Source organism: Coptis chinensis, chromosome 6 (genome assembly GCF_015680905.1).
Source record: "Coptis chinensis isolate HL-2020 chromosome 6, ASM1568090v1, whole genome shotgun sequence".
Classification (NCBI taxonomy): Eukaryota; Viridiplantae; Streptophyta; class Magnoliopsida; order Ranunculales; family Ranunculaceae; genus Coptis; species Coptis chinensis.
In genome coordinates, this window is record NC_141461.1 from 83,312,472 (window position 1) to 83,334,384 (window position 21,913).

Genomic DNA, 21,913 nt, shown 5'->3' on the forward strand with positions numbered 1-21,913 from the left:
AACGGAAAAATCAGAAACTGGATGCAACTGCATTGAACTAACCTCAGAGAAAAATTAATTATAAATTGGAAACATGATACAAATGCGTGGAACTAACCTCATAGAATAATTGGTGGGAAATCGGAAACTAAATGCAAATGCATTGAAATAATCTCAAAGAATAATTAGCGGAAAATCGAAACCCCAATATAATTGCATCAAACTAACCTCAAAGCATAAATAATCGAAACTAGATCTTAGATGTATTAAACTAACCTTAAAGAGTTATTAATGGAAAATCGGAAAATGGACCCAAATGCAATGAACTAGTTAATCTCAAAGACTAATTAACGAAAAATGGATGAAACCGCATTGAACTAACCTAAATAAATAATTAACGGAAATTATAAATTTGATGTAATTGCATTGAACTAACCTCAAAAAATAATTAACGGGAAATCGAAAACTTGATGCAAATGCATTGAACTAACCTCAAATAACAATTAACATAAAATCGGAAATTTGATGAAATTGCATTGAACTAACCTCAAAAAATAATTAATGGTGGGTGCAACTACATTAAATTAAAATCAGAGATTAACTAATGGAAAATCAAAAATTGGATGCAAATGCATTGAAATAACCTCAAAAAAATAGTTAACTGAAAATCAGAAGTCGGATGTAACTGCATCGCACTTACCTTAAAGCATAAATTTTAGGAACCCAAAATGAAAGTGAGTTTATAAAAACAGACTCTTACATGTATGCAAACTGTATAGAAATTGTAAACTATCGAACTAACCTAGAAAAATAATTGACGGGAAATCAGAATCTGGATGCAGATGTATTGAACTAACCTTAAAAAGAGTAATTAACGGAGATTGGAACTTGGATGCAAATGCAATGAACTAATCTCAAATACTAATTAACTAAACATTGAAAACTGGATGCAATCAGATCAATTAACTTTAATGAATAACTAACGAAAATCATAAAGTAGATGCAATTGCAATCAACTAATCTCAAATAATAATTAACGGAAATCGAAACTTGATGCAACCGCATTGAATTAACCTCAAAGAATAATTAATGAGAAATTGAAAACCGGATGCAACGTATTACATTAAACTAACCTCAAAAATAAAAACTTGATGCAAATGCATTGAACTAATAACCCTAAAACATATTTATATTATATGTAGGGAAATAAATATCTCGACAAATATAGTTTTGCATTTAAGTAGTGTTTATCTTAATTCTTTTATTGTGATTGGAAATGTCTTGCTATTCAAGTAGCTTCAATATTATCTTCGCGACAATGGATATTCTCACAAAACTTCAATCAAACTTCTATTGTTAAACCTAACAATAAAAAGAAGTCGATGAATTTTATCAAGGTTTGATGCTTTCTTTTTATAGAAAGTGGTGCAAGAAATTTAAATGAGTAATTAATATAATTTTCATATCTCATAGCTATACATAGCTGCTAATATTTTTTAGAATAATTTAATATAACGACACCCGTTTGTAGGACACGTTCATGTGATAAATCTTTTCAAGTGGGAGTAGTGTATTCTTTGAGGATATGGAAACAATCCATCTGTTTTAGAGATTTGTACACATTAGTACGTAAGCCGAGCGGTAATGATTTACCGCTAAATCACCATAAATCTAATAAAACTATTATACAAGCTAGATCGATTTTAAGATAATTCCATCTGAAAATTACGGATTATTATCCTAAACCACAAAGTGAAGAGGCTATCTCAATTTGATCCCTTAGTTTCCAAGTACTTATACACCATAATCGCTGCTCATTTACGTATTTCGGCTTATTTTCAATAAAAATATAGCCTGATTCGAAAATTTGCCACTAACTCACCATAAATATAATAAAACTATTATACAAGTTAGATCGAGTTTAAGATAATTCTATTTGAAAATTACGGATTAATATCCTAAACCACAAAGTGAAGAGGTTATCTCAATTCAATCCCTTAGTTTCCAAGTACTTATGCACCATAATCACTGCTCATTAACGTATTTCAATTTATTTTTAATAAAAATCTATTCTGATTCGAAAATTTGCCACTAAATTATCATAAATCTAATAAAACTATTATACAAGCTAGATCAAGTTTGAGATAATTATATTTAAAAATTATGGATTAATATCCTAAACCACAAAGTGAAGAGGCTATTTCAATTTGATCCCTTAGTTCCCAAGTACTTATACATTATAATCGCTGCTCATTAACGTATTTTGGTTTATTTTCAATAAAAATATATTCTGATTCGAAAATTTGTATGTGACATTTTGTAAAGCCTTTTAAGCACACAAAATATTTAATAGATCCCGGGCGTATGCCCGGGTCCAAAATCTAGTCTATATACTAAAGCAAAGACCTCCAATGAAGGATTTTCTCTCTCCTATGTGGCACTCTAATATGAGAGTTAGTATTTTCTCTCTCCTATGTGCCACTCTAATATAAGAGTTAGTTTTTTCTCTCTCCTATGTGGCACTCTAATATGAAATATAGTCCTTTCTAATAGCCTACAATCCCACATACATAGAACCTCTTTGGAGAGTCTGAGTGTATTTCTAATTCTTATATTTAGAGAGTTTGAGTGATTCCAATTATTATATATTTAATCAAATAAAAATAATTGCTAAAAAATAGGTTATTTGTAGAAAGTAATTTCCTATTACGAATCAAACACTTTTAGTGTTCAAATTCTTATATATTTTATCAAATAAAAAAAAATTGCTAAAAAATAGATTATTTGTATAAGCTAATTTCCTATTACAAATCATACACTTTTAGTGTCTATGATAAAGCACTGACTTATTTCCAATATATCCTTAACGTGGCTTCAAAAACACTACATATTCTTCAGTTAATAACTTATTATAGGGTGTAAAATCAGCTTCCGACGGTTCCCCATATTTTCTAAGAATTATGTGAGATATACCGAATTAGAACACTCCAAATGTTATCCGCATAACCCTTTCATATACCTAGAATTTGCATTTGTTGTTGGTTATTAACTTCTTAAGAAGTAAACCAATATACTTCTCGAAAGTGCCCCAATACCCATCACGACTCTCATATTTTTAACATATACACTTTTATTCCTTTTCGCTTTTCTTTCTTGGATCTCATTTTGATTTTCAAACACATGCAGGGCTACAATATGATAATACATATTGAAAGTCTAAACCTTTGAACACCAACTTATTATGAAGGGGTGTTTTTTCTTTGTATGACATTGTTTCTTTAGACAATCTAATGATATATTTAATAATCATCCAAATACAACCTCTCACATACATACACTCAACACTTTCGATTCTTAACACGAGATCAAATGCTAAGGTGCAAACTCTCCCAAGTTCTTTCTCATTAATGTAGATAAATGTGCTTTTATCGGTTTAAGAATACTATGAATTGAAAGGATCGGACAATCACCGATAGTCATATTTGGAAGACATGTAGATGTAATGAATGGTGGTTATGCATGTGATGTTGTTTTTCTATTCAATATATATAGAGCAATATAGTACATTTACATGTGAATTCATAGAGCTTTTTCCATCACAATAAGAGCTGACTATAACAATCTAGATTTTGTATTCGGATATCATTGGGAAACACAAATGAACTCAAAAGCAAAATTTTATTTGGCACTGGGGACGATTTCTTTTAGGGCCCAAATGGTAAGCAAAACCTTAAGTATATGTACTTAACTAATTTCATTTATAAACAACATTGGCTTTCTTTGAACTGAATACATACAACCTTCTTACATTTCATTTCAAATCTCGAACATAAATTGGAACTGACTCTTATAACAAATACAAGATACTGTAAGTGAATCACTTCATTCAGGAGCGATGATTAAATTAACTAATCGAGGCGGCTATCTTTGGTTTCCTAAGTTTTGTTCCTTTTTTTCCCAAGTAGAGGAAAATGGGATAGTGCTAAAAATAAGTTTTCAAAATTTGTACTCATTCTGAGTGTAGGAAGATGTGATAATGCTAAAAGATATGGGTCAGGATACTTATAGAATGTCCATATCATGGAGTAGGATCCTGCCAAGTATGTTTCACCTCTCTAACTTCATAAATGGGTGTGGATGCTTATAGAATGTTCATATCATCATGGAGTAGGATCTTGCCAAGTTGTATAATAATATGATGTCCTATACGAGCTACTCTTGGTATTGCATAAGAAACCTATTATTGAATTTGCATTGTGATTAGCATTTCAAAGCGATGGAACTATAGTTGAACTTACAATAGCTCAACAACCTTTATTCGATACACAACAAACTTTGGTTGCAAAGAGAGCCACCTAAACATTTTTTGGTTGTAGGAATTTTAATAATTATATTTTAAAGTAAATTATATTGAAACTTAAAAATTCTTACGAGTATTCTACTGATAATTGATGGATGATAATTATTTGGTCCAAAAGAGTGAAGAGTGTTTGTGTTAATTATTATTATACTTATTTTTGTGACACTTTATTGATACTATCAAACTTAACCCTTTCAACATTAGTGCAATATTGGAAGAACTTTGTGGTACTATTTCTTCATCTGAACTTTGTTTTGCAATGTGCTTGCAGAAACATTGAGAATATATAAATATACTATAAGAAATAAAGAAAAATGTGAAATAAGATGGAATATTTGAGCATTTTATTGTAAGTTCAAGGTGTGTGTTAGAAGCTTCAAGTTTGGAAAGGGAATGTTATTTGAAAGTCACACTCTTCTTCCATCCATTTGATTATTAGATTGTTCAAATATGAAAATTAATGATCATTACTCATTTTACCCACCCAATCTTACGTTAAGACTTTGACATGTTCACATTGACGATAGACATTGAACGACATGATCTTCTATGTTATTCATGTTGGAATTGAATAAGTATATTTTGCATGTATATAAACAATCACTTAGAAAAAGAGAAAATAATTGGGATAATATTCTAAGTAGGTGAATGCATTTTCTTGAAAGAGAATTTTTTTTGTATTCATTAATTCATCGTTAGAACACGCTCATGTGATAAATATTTTCAAGTGGGAGTAAGACGCTGTATTCTTTGAAGATATGGAAACAATCAATCTGCTTTTAGTGATTTGATAGATATTTTAGTGATTTGTACACATTACTACGTAAGTTTAAGCGATGATTTACTAATAAATCACTATAAATCTAAGAAAACTATTATACAAGCTAGATCGAGTTTAAGATAATTCCATTTGAAAAATTACGGATTAATATCCTAAACCACAAAGTGAAGATACTATCTCAATTTGATCCTTAGTTTCCGAAAGACTTATGCACCATAATCAAACGATTTCGGTTTATTTTCAATAAAAATATATTCTCGATTTGAAAATTTGTGTGAGACATTTTGTAAAGCCTTTTCATCACACAAAATATTTAATAGATCTCGGGCGTATGCCCGGGTAAAAAATCTAGTCATTACTAAAATTAGACAAACCAGTGACCACTCCTCCAGTCGCATAGTACCAATTACCAAAGACCAGATGACTTGATTTGGATACCATGCGAGAAAAACATTAAGAGCCAAACAAGAATCAGGTGGTCCGTGTTCAACGTGTGGGGCAAAATTCTGAAACAAGATTGATGAAAATTTATACCCACACCAATCACTCTGATCGGTTTTATGAATGCGTCCGGCATCTGTTCAAAGAAGGGACCAAGAAGAATCAAGTTGGGGTGACGATATATTCACCCCTAACAATCATATTCTTCCCCCACCCAAATAATATAGAATACCCATAATACACCCTTTTTCTAATCCCCATTGTCAATTACCATTTTATCCTTTTTTCTGGATTTGTATAACAACAGTCAATGGAAACAGGCTTTTTACAGGTTGCTTTTGAACTTTTTATTTTAAGGCAATCTAAAATTTTCATTAAATTACATTAACTTGAAAAGATCTCAAATAATGGAATGGTTCTAAGAAATCTGAAATTGTTTCAAGGTGTTAAAGAACAAAAAACATGTTTGGGCTAGTGTAACTGTACAACAATGGTAAGCAATGAAACTCATACCCCAATTGCACAATTCGTTTTTCTCTAGACCAAAAATCAATGGATTTGGTTTATCAAACAAAAGAGACACTTTATTTGGCCTTTGTGGATATCTTCATAATTCAAATTAGATTGGTTTTTGAGTTGGTCGTGCTATGTGAACCGTTTAGTAGGATACATATGGCAGGAAATTTACGTGCTTTTTCTTTGGGGAAGTTATGATCCACTTAAGTTATAGCAAGGACCACGGAAATATATATTCATTCTGTAACAGAAATTTTACCAAACATCTTATCGACAGCTGTCCATCTTATCATTAAATTAATGTTACTTTATTCCGATATTTTGACGAGAAACTAAAAATCGTACCATCTTTGAATCTTGTGCACTACATGATAGGTTGGTTGCTAAAGCACTAACGTGCGCTAAAGATGCGCCATGCGCCACAAGATCAGGGGCACAAGCACACAAACTCCACTTCCAGGTCCTACCATCCCATACCTAATTATCCAAGTTTGTTGTTGTTTTTTGGGGACCTTTTTTTGTGTGTGTGTGTGGTAACTTATTTTTAGGTTGAAATTAGTCTATAGTCTATACTATAAGACCATAACAATAACAGAACACAAAACATTAAGATTTCATGAGTATGGTGAGCATGTCAAAGGCATGTCTGTGTGAGTTTGGAAGTAGATGTGAAGAATTAGTGTACTTGAAAATGATAAAATTGTGCACTCTAGTAGGAGACCTCATCTCATATTGATTGTTTATGAAGTTTTGAATTCCCATTTTAAGGATTTTAAGTAAGAAAGAAGTCTACTATAACTTAATCAATGACTTTCCCTTGTAATGTGAAGTTTTGAATTTCAAATTTTTTTTTAGCACACTCCTAGAATGGATTAATAAATCATTTTGTTAAAAGTTGGTAGACATTTGTGTGATTATAAAAGATGAATACATCAAACTTTAAAAAATCCAACCAAACTTTTAATCTCTTTTTATTTTTTATATATTATCATAAATAAATCTCAAAAGTCAAAATAATTATAAAAAAAAAAACACACACACACACACTAATACTGAACTCATTAGCTACTGAGAAACTTCTTAAGATGGCAAATTCTTTCCTGTAAAGGCAATCATAACTCCACCCAAAAAACACTCAAAAACAAGTTGGCCCTCATTTCTCCCTAGGCAAAAGAAGAAAAAAAAAAAAAAAAAAAATCTTTATATGTCAAAATGCTGTTTCAACTCAAATATTTAAAGACTTTACTCTTATGCCAACCTGACCAAACTCTCTAGTCTTGTCAGATCTTTCATTCACTCATTTAGACTCATATAAACAAATGCCTTAAACCTTGCTTTCAGTTTTTAGCATTTATTGTTGTTGGGCATCCCCTTTCATTATCTTGCAGGCAGAAAAGTTCAGTTACACATTGTGCACAGACACATTGTGCACAGAGTTTTGATAGTAGACAGTAGAGAGTTTTTTTTAAGGTTTTGAGCTTGGGGAAACCAAGGCCCAAAATATCGATATCGATGAATATATCGGTGTACCCAAAAACCGATATATATCGGATATATCGGATATTTCGGATATATCTATTTTTTTTGGTAACCAGTCCAAACTATTTAAAATATCGAAAATATCGGAAATATTGGAAATATAATATCGGAAATATCGGATATATATCGGAAATATATTGGAAATATCGGATTTATATTTTAAAATGGTCAAAAAGTCAACCGATATATATCGATTATATCGGAAATATCGATTATATCGGCGATATAAAGTTTCATATCGGAAATCCCGATATATATCGGAAAAAAAATAGTTCTATATTCGGTGGATATATATCGGAAATATCGATGTCGGTGTACCAAAATACCGATATATATCGGCGATATATCGGATATATCGGCGATATTTTGGTCCATGGGGGAAACTTGGTTGATAGAGATGGGGAGATTTTTGGGTACATTTGAACTAGTATGGGTAATTTTAGGTGTTGTTTTTGTTACCTGTGATTCATTTACTTCAAGTGAAGGTATGTGTTGATTACATTACATTACATGGATGGTGTTATTTGTTTTCTAACTGGCTCTTGTTTTGAAACAGTTTGGGCTCTTACTGCTTTTAAAGAAGCTATATATGAAGACCCTCATTTCGTTTTGTCGAATTGGAATTCACTTGATTCAGATCCTTGTAACTGGAGTGGAATTTACTGTTCTGTCACTGATAATCATACTCTTACCTTGTAAGTATCATTTTGTTATGACTGCATTTACTTTGTATATGTTGATGAATGGAAGATATATATGTTGAAACTTTTGAAATATATAGACTAATTCATTTTGCAGGAATCTTTCTGGTTCATCTTTGAAAGGATTCCTTGCACCAGAATTGGGCTTATTGACTTCCTTGCAAGAGCTGTATGTATTATTTTACACTACGAGAATTGACTTGGCTCATTTTACTCTTTTTAATTAGTGTTATTTTGCAGAATTCTACCCCAAAACAATCTTATTGGGACAATACCCAAAGAAATTGGCATGTTGAGGAACCTTCAGGTTTTGGATTTGGGAGCGAATCAGCTTTCTGGTCCGATTCCTCCAGAGATTGGAAATCTGGCCAGCACGGCAAAAATGTAGGCCTCCCCTATCGATTGGGTCATCTAACGTTGTCTGTGTGTTTTAAAATCTTTTTGTGCATGATCAACTAATTTGTTGTATTAAACCAGCTATCTTCAATCGAATGCATTAACTGGGCGTGTGCCTCCCGAGTTTGGGAATTTGAGGAACCTCGTTGAGCTTCGGCTGGATAAGAATAAACTTCAAGGAGCTGTTCCTGCTAATAGCTCAAGCTATTCTTCTAACATGCGAGGAATGTAAGTCATGCAATCCAGCTACCTTTCTACTAATTTTGCAATATATTTAGTACATTACACTTATGTATGATTATGATTTTTTTAACAAACCCTGCTTTCTTTCATTTGTTTTTTGAAATTATTATTATTATTATTATTTTTTAATATTTCTTCTTTCACCCATTGGCTACTCTAGATAAAGGATAACATTTATTCTTTTTCTTCTATTTTCAAGGATCGCTATAAGTATGGTTAATTTATGTGTCTATGCAAGCATAACAACCGTGTTTAAGTTTTAATTATTAAATGGAGTGATACTGACTTGCACTTGTCAGTCTACATGGTTGTACCTTCCAGTAAAGTGAGTTGAGAATTTCTTTCATGTTTGCTCTGTTGTTATGTTCTGAATGTTTATTGAGATACTGACTTGTTCTAGTACACAACATTCTTTTGCTAAATGTTATTTGATTCTGATAAATTCCTCTTCAGGTTTGTCTCTGGTGGATCTGGGACAGGTTTTTGTCGATCTTCGCAATTAAAAGTTGCTGATTTTTCGAATAACTTCTTTATTGGGAAAATACCAGAGTGCCTGAATTATCTCCCGAGGTACCTCTCTTGAGACTTTGCTATATGGCATCTTCCAGTTCCAGCGACTTTAAACTTTTGATTATTTTCAGATCAAGCTTTCAGGGGAACTGCTTCCAAGACAAGAATCCAGAACAGCGTTCAGCTCACCAATGTGGTATGTATATCATGGCCTTTCTCATATTCACTTGACCCCCAAGTGGAAAGGAGACAACATGTATGCAGCTGATATGTGAGAGAATGTCCATGAAGATGTACCCATATAGGGTGAAATCCTGAAACAACCTTAGCTAGTGAAAACTATCCTACCATCCAGAATAAAGATCCAACAATCCATGGACAGCTAAAACCATCCTGAAAAAGGATCCAACATTCCCATTGATGAGTAGTTCATTCAAGTGCCTGATTAAGTACTCTCAAGTTATAAAATTGATTATTAATATGACATTTATTTCATCTTCATCTCAATCATGTTCTTTTTTCTCAATGAATGCACTCTTTCAAATAAGTTGAAACCAGAATGATTATCTTATCAGCAGTTCAAAATGATTCCTGATTTCTTAACTAGGTGAAGTCCCACTGAGTTTTTACCCTGGTTTATTTCTTTTGGACCATAGTCCTAAGTTAAACCCCGCGGTGTTCTTTCAGTAGATTGTGCATCAAAGCCCTGCTTTTGTAAATCATCTTTGATTAAACTTTTCTGTACCCTTTAAACAGTGTGGGAGTAGAATATGATTGGTCTCAGCTATTTCCTTATTATAGGTGTTACTCCACCTGAAAAAAGGCATCCATCGGCATCAAACTCAGACCACCGACATGCGGAACATGTTAAGCATCAGAATGCATCAAGACCTACCTGGCTTTTAGCTCTGGAAATTGCAACAGGAACTACCGTGGGTTTTGTTTTGCTTTTTGCTATTATTACAGCTTTGACAAAATGTAAAGGGAAGTCTCCAGTGACAATCCCTCGGAAGAAAGCATCCAGTGGGAAAGACCAGATGATAATATACATAGGTTAGTTTGTCACTCGCATTGCAACCACATGTTGCTAGTCCGTTTCATGTTTTTTTAAGCATAACCTGCTTATACAATTCTTATACCATTTTCCTTTGTGATTTTCAAATAGATCCTGCGTTGGTGAAGGATGTCAAGAGGTGGAGCAGGCAGGAGCTTGAAGTAGCTTGTGAAGATTTTAGCAACATCATTGGCTCCTCTCCAGACAGTCTGGTCTACAAAGGCGTTGTAAAAGATGGGCAAGAAATCGCAGTGATATCCCTGTGCATCAAGGAAGAGTACTGGACTGGCTATCTTGAACTTTATTATCAAAAAGAGGTCTGCGATTGTTGATTGTAGCTTCGTATAGCAACAACTCCTACTTGGTTTTTATTTAGTTTTCTTAACACAATCACATTTCAGGTTGCAGATTTGGCAAGATTAAATCATGAAAACACAGGGAAGTTACTTGGTTATTGCAGTGAGAGTACCCCCTTTTCAAGGATGCTTGTTTTTGAATACACATCAAATGGGACATTATATGAGCACCTCCAATGTAAGTTTCTACTATTCTTTTGTTTTTTTTTCCATCTTTGATTATTTTATAGCAGGTTAGTTACTTGACCAGTCCATCATGTTTTGAAGAAACACAAATCCATCTTTTACTGCAGATGGTGAAGGTTGTCAATTATCGTGGGCTCGGCGGATGAGAATCATTATTGGCATTGCCCGTGGTTTAAAGTATCTGCACACAGAACTTAATCCACCATTTGTGATATCCGAGCTTAATTCTAGTGCCGTCTATCTTACAGAGGATTTTTCTCCAAAGGTATTCTCAAACTTGTCTATCTGCACACGCAACTTAATCCAGCATTCGCGATATGTTAAACTTGTCTATCTACATATGCTCGAACGAGTCAAGAGAACTTGTCTATCTGCACAAGCAGTTTTCTTCGTTTTACTTGAACAATGAATATTGAGAAAAGGACCTAAAAGCCTAAAATTACTTTGCAACAAAATGCTCTTTGTAATCCTTGAAAAGTAATGGCTCGTATGTAACTGAATTGAGTACTTGACGGAGCTTTGTGGTGGCTCCAGACTTCAGTTCTAATCAGAATATTTCCAGAGTTTTAAGTTCATTTCCTTTTCATATTCTTCTGTGGAGGTACTGAAATTTGGATTGATGAACTATGTCCAAAATAATGCACAATGGGATTGAATAAGTAATTTGATGTTCTACTATTCAAAAAGTAATTCAATATGATATGCAGTTGACACGTCTTAAGATGTTTATCTGGTATTAGTAGTAAGCCACAATGTCTCTTTAATGTACAGAAGATAAGGTTAACAATAAACCACACATGTGCCAAATATTGCTTGTCTCTTAGCTGCTGTTACTTGTGCAGCTGGTTGATTTTGAAAGTTGGAAGGCTGTTTTCGCAAGATCAGGAAAGAGCACAGATTCTATCAGAAGTGGTGTTATTTGCGAGTCTCCAGATTCTCTTGAGCCAAGCCATCTGGATATCGAAGCCAATATTTTCTCGTTTGGGGTACTTTTACTGGAAATAATTAGTGGGAGACCTTCTTACTGCAAAGACAGAGGATGCTTAGTTGATTGGGTATGAAATCACTGAAGCAATATGAATCTATGAGTATTCCAATAATTCTATTTTGGTTTACAAGTATCATATTAACTAATTCTTGGTTATACACTTAAAACCCAACTCCAACAACATCTGTTGGATAGAGCATTTACTCTGTGAAACTGAGATTCCTCCTTATCTCTCTCTTTGCTGCAGGCTAGGCAATATCTGGAGTTGCCAGAAGTAATGTCTTCTCTGGTGGACCCTGAGCTAAAACACTTCAAATATGATGACGTCAAAGTGATATGTGAAGTGGTGAACATTTGTCTGCAGCCTGAACCTGCTAAGAGGTCGTCCATGCAAGTACTATTCCCCATGTTGGAGAGCAGAATTGAAACTTCAATATCCGCAGAACTTAGAGAGTCTCCTCTGGCGTGGGCTGAGCTTGCACTATCTTCATGACCAGTTCGCGCTAACTATGTAGAGCTGACATATAACACTTGTAATACCCCTTTTCTTTCATTTTCTTTTAGTTCAAAATTTTCGTTTGGTTCGTGGAGATGCTCACAATGCTAAAAAAAATGTAGAGCTTCAGGCATGACATTCCATCTGTCTATACCTTTCGCTAATATGAGATGTTTTACAATTTGTAAAGCATTGAACGAAGGATGTTACAATTTACATTATTGGTTTCCCATTACATCCTTCTCACTTGATCTTGTTTCATATATGAATGAGCAGAATTTTCTATAAGTAGGTCATATAGATGAGTTGGTAAATCTTCTTATTCTTGTAGAATCAGCTGACGAATTTTAATTGGATTTGGCAGCGTGGAGCAGCCAATTGCACGAGTTGTTGGCTCAAAAACTTGCTTTTAAACATTCATTACTCGATTTTGTATGTACCAGTAGGTCGTTAAGATGGTGGTGTAAACGTGTTCAAACAAATGTACTTCTTTAACTGCCCATCAGTTGTATAACGGTCAGTATCATGTGGCATCCATTCTTGCGTCAGATGCACAATCCCGGAAACAGTTTTAGGTCTCATAGAATGACTTGAGCAGAGAGTCACAGACTACCACTTGTGCTGTATTGCTAAGTGAATATTTCGATGTAGTGCTATCATGCATTCTACACTTCATTTTGAAAATAACCCAAAAAATGGCGTGAAAATAAAAATGAAAACTTATAGTGAGGCCTTATATCAGCAAAGTGAATAAGGATGGGTTGAAGAAAGTCTAGTTTCTTTTAGCAATAATAAATCAAAATGGAAATGTGGGGGTCTGTTTACATAACTTGCCTAGTGCAAGAGCCGGCCCTGAAATCATCCTTAGTCAAATTTGATCTCCATACCAGAGCCAGAGGTCTCTTTTCTCAATGTCTATTGTACAAAAGTCTGGCGAATTTAGATATCAAAAGGGACCTGAGCTAGCCAACTGCTAGTGCTGAGTTATAGCCAAAGAGCTAACTGCTAGTACTGATTTTACATAGCATTGTGAAGACTGCTATTACCTTAAATCTACGACTCAACATTTACAAACCTTTGATAAATAAAGAGAATAAGAGTTGATGGCGAGATTAGAGACTAATTATTATTGACAAACCTCAAGTTTTTAACCCAAGCGTGCAGCGATATCAAATGGAGTTGAAGCCTTGAAGGTTTGATTGGGAATGTGGGTTACACTTCAACACCTAAGCATGGAAGCATGGATAAAGATTAAAGGCTCGCGTATCTCGGATTTCTCGATCTAAGCAAGTGGGCGGATTCCTAGAAAAATTATAACACGGTCATTTTTGGTGTCTGAAAGTGCTTCTGATGACTAATTTTGATGAGGGCACAACAAAACAAAGAACAATAATCTTTGGTAAAATTCATAACTGAATATAGTATTAGTGTTACACATAAATGGGGTGATTGGGAAATTCCATACAGCTTAATGGATCACGGATCAACTCAGATACCACCCTTGCTCAGCAACTTGCCAACTTCTAACACATTTTCCCGGGTCAAGTACCTTTATCAGATGGATCATTTAACATCCACTAGCGAATATAACTTACCAAAAACTTCCATTACTCACTAACTAACTTGGTACTCAGACGATCAAAATTCTTCACTCTGCTCGAACAAAGAAAATATATAGAACAATGCTGTTATCTTCATAAATCAGCCAAGAAAGTTCACAACTTTGGGCCCCTGTTTCTTCTTTGGTTTCACTTGAATGGTCTTCGTAGCATCAACTATCATATCCTTGTCAGTACTAGTATTTGCTTCTGCTGCCGTGAAATCGTCATCAAGATCATCTCCGCCAAATACAATCCTTGTTGGTTTCTGTGTGATTTGACTACCTAAGAAATTCAGTGTTCAATCAGTATTATCAACAATAACGGATATCATTTGAGAGCAATAATGCAACTATCCCCTTATCCTTAGAGACATGAATATCTTATACGTCTACGGTTTCTTTTCACTACAAGCACACACACTAGCTAGGCCAATATTGTTATTGATGGGAACGAAATAAATGTGAGTCTACATAATTAATAATGGGTGGGTTAGTTACACATCCCCCCCATGGGTATACCTAACTAACCCATTAATAATTCCGACATGGAACTTATACTAGGCATTAGCCCTAAGAGTATCACCTAACAACCATCTTTGTTAGTTTGCTTTTGTCTTTATTTTGTTACCTTAGTTTAACACTAAGTCCTCTATTCCTCCTAGAGCCATACAGCTTGATATTTGATTCTTAGCGGTTTGTTTAACTCGTAGTTGTATCAATCATAACTAGTTAAATAAATAAATAAATGACATCAGAATGCAGGAAACATACTGGAACTAATTAAACCTTACCTATTCGAACATTTGCAGCTCCATAAGCCGTAATAGAATTTCTGTTGACCTTGTTAGGGCAGTCTCTAGCCAAGTGTGTGACCCCACCACATATTTTACAAGAACCACCCTGTACTCAAACATATTACTGGCAATAGTAAGGCATACAAACATATCACAGTCAACTTGTACAAAAGGATTGAATGAAGCATCTACATCTGAGCAGTCTATATATTTAATTGATGAACAATTAATCTTTTAAAACGTTATTAGGAAAGTCTGAACTTGGAAGTACATTGAAATACTAAATATAGTGTAACTAGAAAAACTAGTGGTGCTTTAACCGCCTGAAGAAGCTACGTGAACTAGTGTCCATAAAATACTAAAATAAATAGATAACTATATTACCGATGCAATTGTCGAACCAATTAGTATAGTATAAAGTATTTGAAATCAAAATATTGACTTGAGATACCTTTGGATAGATCCCATGGGTATTTTTAGGGCAGTTCTTACTCAGATGCCCACGCTCATTACAAATGAAGCAACTGGCAAACTTTGTACCCCCTGCGCATCAACAAATAAAATGATCACTATTGAGATTCAAGCAAACACATATCCAGGCTATGTGCACCATTTCCTAGCATAACAAACGTAACTCTAATTACACGCCAGAACAAGACCAGTAAAATAGAGACCTTTATGATCTATCTACGTTACATGGACACACCATATTTTGAAAATAATCCGTGTCGGATACGTATCCATGTGTCCATGTCGGACACATTGCATGTGATATACCTGATTTTTTTATATTTCACCGTGTCAGAGACTTTGTATCCGTGTCGGAAACGGACACACCTGTCCGTTTCAATGTAACTTAGCCTTTATGTGAATCTCCACAAAAAGAGAACGATTAATATACCAAGGAAATTTGTGCTAGTGCAGAGGCATCCTGGTTTGTTGCAGTAAGTTGCAAATGAACAATAGATGCCAGATGCAAAATACTCCATTCTATGTAGTTGAGGCATAAACTTACATGTTTTCGGTTTACTCATCCAAAAGAGAGCAGGGTCCTGCTGACATGGCATCATTTATCTTTTATTAATTGATTAAAAGGACATTTTTTAGGTTCTTCACAAAAAACTTTAGTGGTAAAATGAGATTGATAATCTCTATGAGTCTATGTCAATATAAGTAAGTAAATTGTAAAACAGAGTTGATCATCTCCTTTGTCATAAGCTAAACAAATTGCTTTAAACCATATGTGAAGCAGCACATTTAGCTTCTGAACTACCTGCTCCTCAACATCAGTTTTAAAAGCTTGAAAAATCCAAAATAAACCTTTAGAATTGTTAACAAAACCATCTATTCTCTGTACTTCCTTCCTTTTAGTCATTTGACTATAGGGTTATAGACTTAAAAACCGACCTAAAAGAACCAAAATATACAATATTTTATAAATAAGGCCAAAAACGTCAGATTGTTCTTGGGATGCATGTTTATTTATTTATTTCTTAATATTTATTTACATATATAAATTTGAAAATTATGTAATTCTAGTGACAATATATTTCGAGAATTCCAAACTTCACAATGATACCACACAATGTGGAAGACACATTCTGATGCTTGGCATTTTCTGGAGTCTCACTAAGCATCAGCAAATAGACAAACAATATATTTTTTTAGCTCCTATTTACACAATTTGGAGATTTTACAGGGATATAGACCCTAGCAAAATGCATATTGTATATCACTCCTACAACTACAGAAACCTAATTTCTATGTTGCGTTTACATTTGCTCCCCTCCAATGGTTCATTACTTTTCAATATAGATGACTCTACCTCTACCTAAACCTGGAACTTTTCTCCTTTTAGCTCCCACTGATTCAACCACTCGCAAACTTTTGCAGTAGCCACCACCCCTGCAAACACACTTATCAATTGACCTTACTACCCCCTACAGCTAATTTAAACAGTAGGAACCACTTTTTTCACTTTTCCAAGAGCTCCAATGGCTACAAATGAAAATTAAACACTTTCACCTCTTCCATACTTTCTCTACATTGAGCTTTTTTCTTCCCATGCCTACGGACACTGAACAATTTTTTTTAAAAAAAAGGCCAACTACAGCACATATACACAACACATAGTAGGTTGAATAAAGTACAAGCAAAGCGAAGATTTCTCTTCAAATCCTCTTGAAAAAAATCTATCAAAAGCAAGAAACAATAATTTCAAAATTTACCCAATTCAACATAAATAATCCATAATCTCATTGTGCATTTATCAGAGAAGTCCATACCATCTTGGAGAGGTTGAGAACAATTGGAAAGTGAATGTCCAGCCTCACCACAGTTATAACAGAACTTGTTCTCATTAGTCTCCTCATTCTTATTAGGACAATTCTTCAAACTATGCCCACGACGACGACAAAGCAAACAAATCTACACCACATTTACCAACAATATCAATTCACAACTACAACAAGTTAAATAAAAAACAATTAAAAAGTATATACCTTGTTCTTTTCCCACTCAGCTTTCTCAGGACAAAGTTTAGCAATGTGGTCTTTGGCTTTACAAATGTAACAACTCTCACCAGGTCTCATACCAGGTACTCTAAGTGGGTGCTTGCTTCCTTTTTTGAACTTGTTGGGCCTGTTTTTCTTCTTCTTGGTTTTCAAAGATGGAGGTGTTGCTTCTGGTTTTGGAAACAGTTCTGGCTTTTCTTCTTTCAGTTTTTGTTTAGCTAGTTTTTGCCTTTTGCTCACCATTTTTCTCTCACTGCCCCCAAAATTGTTAACGGGTTTCAGACACTGCCTCAAATTTGAACAACTGACCCTAGGGTTTTGATATAGGAGTGTTAAAAAAAACCGTTGCCCATCATCCGATCCGATAGGTTACCCGGTTTTCACCCGCCACCCAAATCCGTACCGACCCGAAAACAGACCCGTCCCGTCCGGTCGGGCTATGGGTGTAGATTCTATGCTCAAATCCGACCCATCAAACCGCCCGACCCGCACCGTGTCAAAAGCTGTTGACCTAATCCCGTTGACCCGCACAATTTCAAGACTCTAACTCTAATATTTTTGTATTTTGTTTATATTTTGTTTTAACTTTTGTAGGAATTTGAGATATATGAACACAAACTTATGAGTTCAACATCAATTTCAAATATTCAAGTTTGAACATTTGACAAATATCAAAAGTTCAAATTCAACTTTCGAATTTTGGAGAAGATGAATCATTCATCATTGTATTAATTTCGAATTATTTTAGTTTATATTTTATTGTTTTGTACCATGGATCTTCGCTCCCATCTTCATTTTATCATGTTATGGAAAATAATCAATTTACAAATAGTAAATCACGAGAAAGAAGTTTCAAATTTGTAGATATGGTTTTGGGTTCAAGTTCAAGCTTTTTTATATTTGTTTATTTTTTATTGATTGATTCCATTTTTTTCTCTATGTTGTGAATTGGAAATATATTACTTACAGAATTAAAAAAAAAAAAAAATTTGGGTGAAATTGGGTTCAAATGATAATTTCCACCTAACTCGGATGACTCGTCCAAAACCCGCCCCATAAGTTAACTTCAATCGGTAGGGTGATGAATGCTTTCAAGACATGACACTTCACCTGTCCGTTGGGGACCAAATGGATTTGTATCCCTGCAACCATCACCCCATCACTATTTGACCGCGGTTGACCCAGCCCGCCCGTATTACACCCCTATTTTGATAGAAGAGAATATCGAAATATATTATTATAATATATCGTCAACTTCGAAATTTCCATCATGTGCGTTGATATTTAAAGTTAAATGGTTATACAACACACGGTAGTACCGAACTAAAACCATTGGATAACAAACATTAGTAATGTTACCAGTGGGCAAATTAATAGCATAAACATACATGCCAAGTGGTTAAAATTTCAATATCATTAAATTAAACATGGAAAACCGAATGTAAGTTGCATCAGCAATACTACTTCCCCACCACACCGAGATAGAACATTATAAATAAATATCCCTATAGAAAATTCCCTAGAGAAAATGCAGTTTTGGGGCAAGACAAGAAAGTGAGAAACCTTATGCTAAGAGAAGTCGCTTATTGTTTACAGTTTACACTTAAAACCATGAAAATTGCCTTTATAATAGTATTTATAATCAGTGACATTTATCTTTGTTGAAGTAATCAGTTGCACAGCAAGTAAACATGACAATTGTGTTCATCTATTTTAATTGAAATTAGGTTATGAAACCCAAATATTGCTACATCCTATCCTCTTGTATTTATTTTCTTCCAAAACAGATTTATCGCTATTTTTCATTCTTTTTCCAAAAGTTTGTTTTCAAGTTTGACTGAATTTGCACTAAAACACTATTCCATTTGATTTGTGAATTGCAATACAAAATTGGTCTAGGGTGTAAAAGGACTAAAACCGGAATCTTAGGAATTAACACAATACTTTTGACATTCTAGTGTTGGCATACCAGTATATTCAGAGAACTCAGGGTGCAATTTAAGTGTCCATCAAGATTTTGAAATAATTGTGTGTAGTACTGTAGTGTGAAATCTACAAATGCCACGGAGTTGATTTCACAAAAGAAAAAGAAATTGCCAATGTTGATACAAGTCTTTGACTATTAACAAATAATAAAACAGTCAATCTAAAATCACTAAGCATTTGATGACAGCCCAGTCACACGATCGACAAGATTGTTAATCGATATAGAGAATGCGTCTTGAAACTTGTCAAACTGTGAACTTGAATCCCCATATATCAATCCAGGCAACAGTTCATATACTATATATCTCCTCATTTCATCTCTCTCCCTTTTGGACACTTTCATGAGAGTTTCCACCACATTGACATTCCCCTGTCTCACTTCTTCTTGATCTATGAACACCGAATATCGACTGTGGTCTTGTGGTAAATGCCATGGATATTGGTAGTAAGCAGTGAAGGGGCTGAAGAGAACTGGAATGCAACCTGATACCAATGAGTCGAAAAATGATTTCCTTGTTGGACTATCACCTGGAGGCTGAAGACAGAATTCTGATTGCATGAACAACTTGATTACCGTCTCTGGTTGACTACAGCCAGCAGAACTGCAGTTAAGAAACCGACAAATAGTATCGTTTCTAGAAGTGCACTGTTTGATCAAAATGGACCTTATGTTCTCGGGGGCATCAGGCCGCGCAGCTCCTGCAAAACTTATGAAATTATCATGTTTCGAACGTATGATTTTCATTTGCCATTTGATAATATCATTGTCTGATTGTGGATGAAAATTTGTTGGATGTGGTACGCCAATGTCATTAATATGCCATGGTTGTCTCTCAATCAAGAGTTTCAACGGATTTTGCATTTGATGGTGCTCTAAGAAAGTTGTACCCCATGAAACAGGATCATTCTGTTGCCGCCTAAAGTCCCATGAAATCTTACCCAAGACGAAAACATGATCTTTCCCATTGTTTCTATCCCATGGTTGTTGCATTTTCAGCCATTGCATTAGTTCCAAACCCAATGAATCCTTAACAATCTTTGACGCATTCTTGAAATGCCATCTCAAGATATCCATTCCACCATAATAAGGAACATAAAACAGCTTTGCTTCTTTCTCATTGTATACCCTACAAGGATGCTTTAGCACCCTTGAGTGAAAGATCAGTTCGAGTGAGTACTGATGAGTACTATGCCATCCCTTCCCAAGTTTTGGAATTGGTTCACCCATTGCATCATTTTTCAAATAGTTGCAAAAGTTTATCCACAGGACCATGTCCCCGCATTGTTCCACCAGGTCTTTATTGAACTTTGGTGGCAAATCATACACAAAAATTTCCCGTCCATCACAAGCCATATTGTTGCTTGAGCTTGATATCCAAGAACGATGAACTTGTAGCTGTTCTTCAACTACTTTTATCGCATTCAAGTACTCCTCATCTTTGCTGTAGCTACTTGCATTGTTTTCTCTGACATTGCTTGGATTTAGATTTGAAACTCGATGGATAACATCGAAAGGCTCCACACTGTCCTTCCTTTCAACATCATTTTTGACAATGTTGGCAGTGGAAATTATTTTTTTGCTAATGAGAGGAATTGGGACTTCAAAATTGGGTTCGGTACCCGCGGACAGGCAATAAAGATTATTGAGCTTCCGAGATGTTACACAAACATGAACAAAAGAGCCAGATATTATCACCGTGGAAAATGACCAAATAAGGATGAGCACTGAAAAGACCAATGTCGCCCTCAGAAGTGAGTTGAGAAGAGCTGCAGATACAGCTTTAGATTCTTTGGCTCTTTTCGGTGAGACAAAAAGAGCCATATCTTAAGATGATTGATTTAGGAGTAGTCATTTCTGGTTATTATAGAAGGGAAGGTCTTAGTCCACCAATTAACGAATCTTCTATTAACGTGAAAGCATGGTCCGATGTACCTTTACGTACTTACCAATTGACCAATTTCTTATAGATCAAGACTGGCAAGTGTGATTAATTTAGGTTTTTTAGCTCATCTTAGAGAAGGATTTAGTACCACATTTCGAAGTCGATTCCTTTTATTGTAGTCCAAAACGTGGTCATAAATGTGTGTACTAATGAAGTACAAGCACTCACATGTAAAAGTGACGGGGTAACAACTTGGATCACTGGTTCTTAGCACAACGGCCACTCGTATGCAAATTAATACTCATCCAAAATGAATGAATCTCTACTAGGCGTAAAAACTCAGAACTCAGCTCCCGCCCCTAGATCTCTTTCTAATTTTAATTTAACACAACTTGATAAAATGGCCGGCCGGGCAAGGATAAGTTTGGAATCGAGTTGAACTAAGATCCCTGTACGTACTTGTACAACTGCAGTCGTTCTCATAATTATTATCTTTCTTGTTCCTATTGATTTTTGTGCCTCAGTTGAAGCCATTCGTTTGGTTTTGGTATTTGGGTATGTTGATTCTACACGATATTACCAAAATCGACA

The 21,913-nt window shown here is 34.6% G+C and overlaps 2 protein-coding genes and 1 pseudogene across 3 annotated transcripts; 1 reads left to right on the forward strand and 2 right to left on the reverse strand.

The window, feature by feature from the left end:
* The first annotated feature begins 6,418 nt into the window (after positions 1–6,418).
* On the forward strand, positions 6,419–12,781 carry LOC147494911 (Leucine-rich repeat protein kinase family protein). 2 transcript variants are annotated; one of them, XM_086569407.1, is made up of 14 exons: positions 7,426–7,558; positions 7,993–8,101; positions 8,173–8,311; positions 8,415–8,486; positions 8,558–8,701; positions 8,795–8,941; positions 9,410–9,526; positions 9,598–9,662; positions 10,268–10,519; positions 10,632–10,837; positions 10,922–11,054; positions 11,170–11,327; positions 11,905–12,117; positions 12,298–12,781. In XM_086569407.1, the coding sequence occupies exons 2-14, from the start codon at positions 8,014–8,016 to the stop codon at positions 12,541–12,543; spliced, it is 1,980 nt and encodes a 659-aa protein (XP_086425533.1). In that variant the 5' UTR covers positions 7,426–7,558; positions 7,993–8,013; the 3' UTR covers positions 12,544–12,781. The 2 variants fall into 2 exon arrangements, with proteins under 2 accessions (XP_086425534.1, XP_086425533.1); XM_086569408.1 differs by lacking the exons at positions 7,426–7,558; positions 7,993–8,101 and adding an exon at positions 6,419–6,537.
* A 1,147-nt stretch (positions 12,782–13,928) lies between these two features.
* Positions 13,929–17,879, reverse strand: LOC147494912 (VASCULAR-RELATED NAC-DOMAIN 6). Its single transcript, XM_086569410.1, has 5 exons — positions 17,442–17,879; positions 17,226–17,367; positions 15,392–15,483; positions 14,938–15,046; positions 13,929–14,429 (listed from the first exon to the last, which is right to left on the reverse strand). The coding sequence occupies exons 1-5, from the start codon at positions 17,694–17,696 to the stop codon at positions 14,248–14,250; spliced, it is 780 nt and encodes a 259-aa protein (XP_086425536.1). The 5' UTR covers positions 17,697–17,879; the 3' UTR covers positions 13,929–14,247.
* Positions 17,880–19,589: 1,710 nt separating this feature from the next.
* Positions 19,590–21,261, reverse strand: LOC147494913 (xyloglucan-specific galacturonosyltransferase 1 pseudogene; annotated as a pseudogene).
* Between the last annotated feature and the right edge of the window lie 652 nt (positions 21,262–21,913).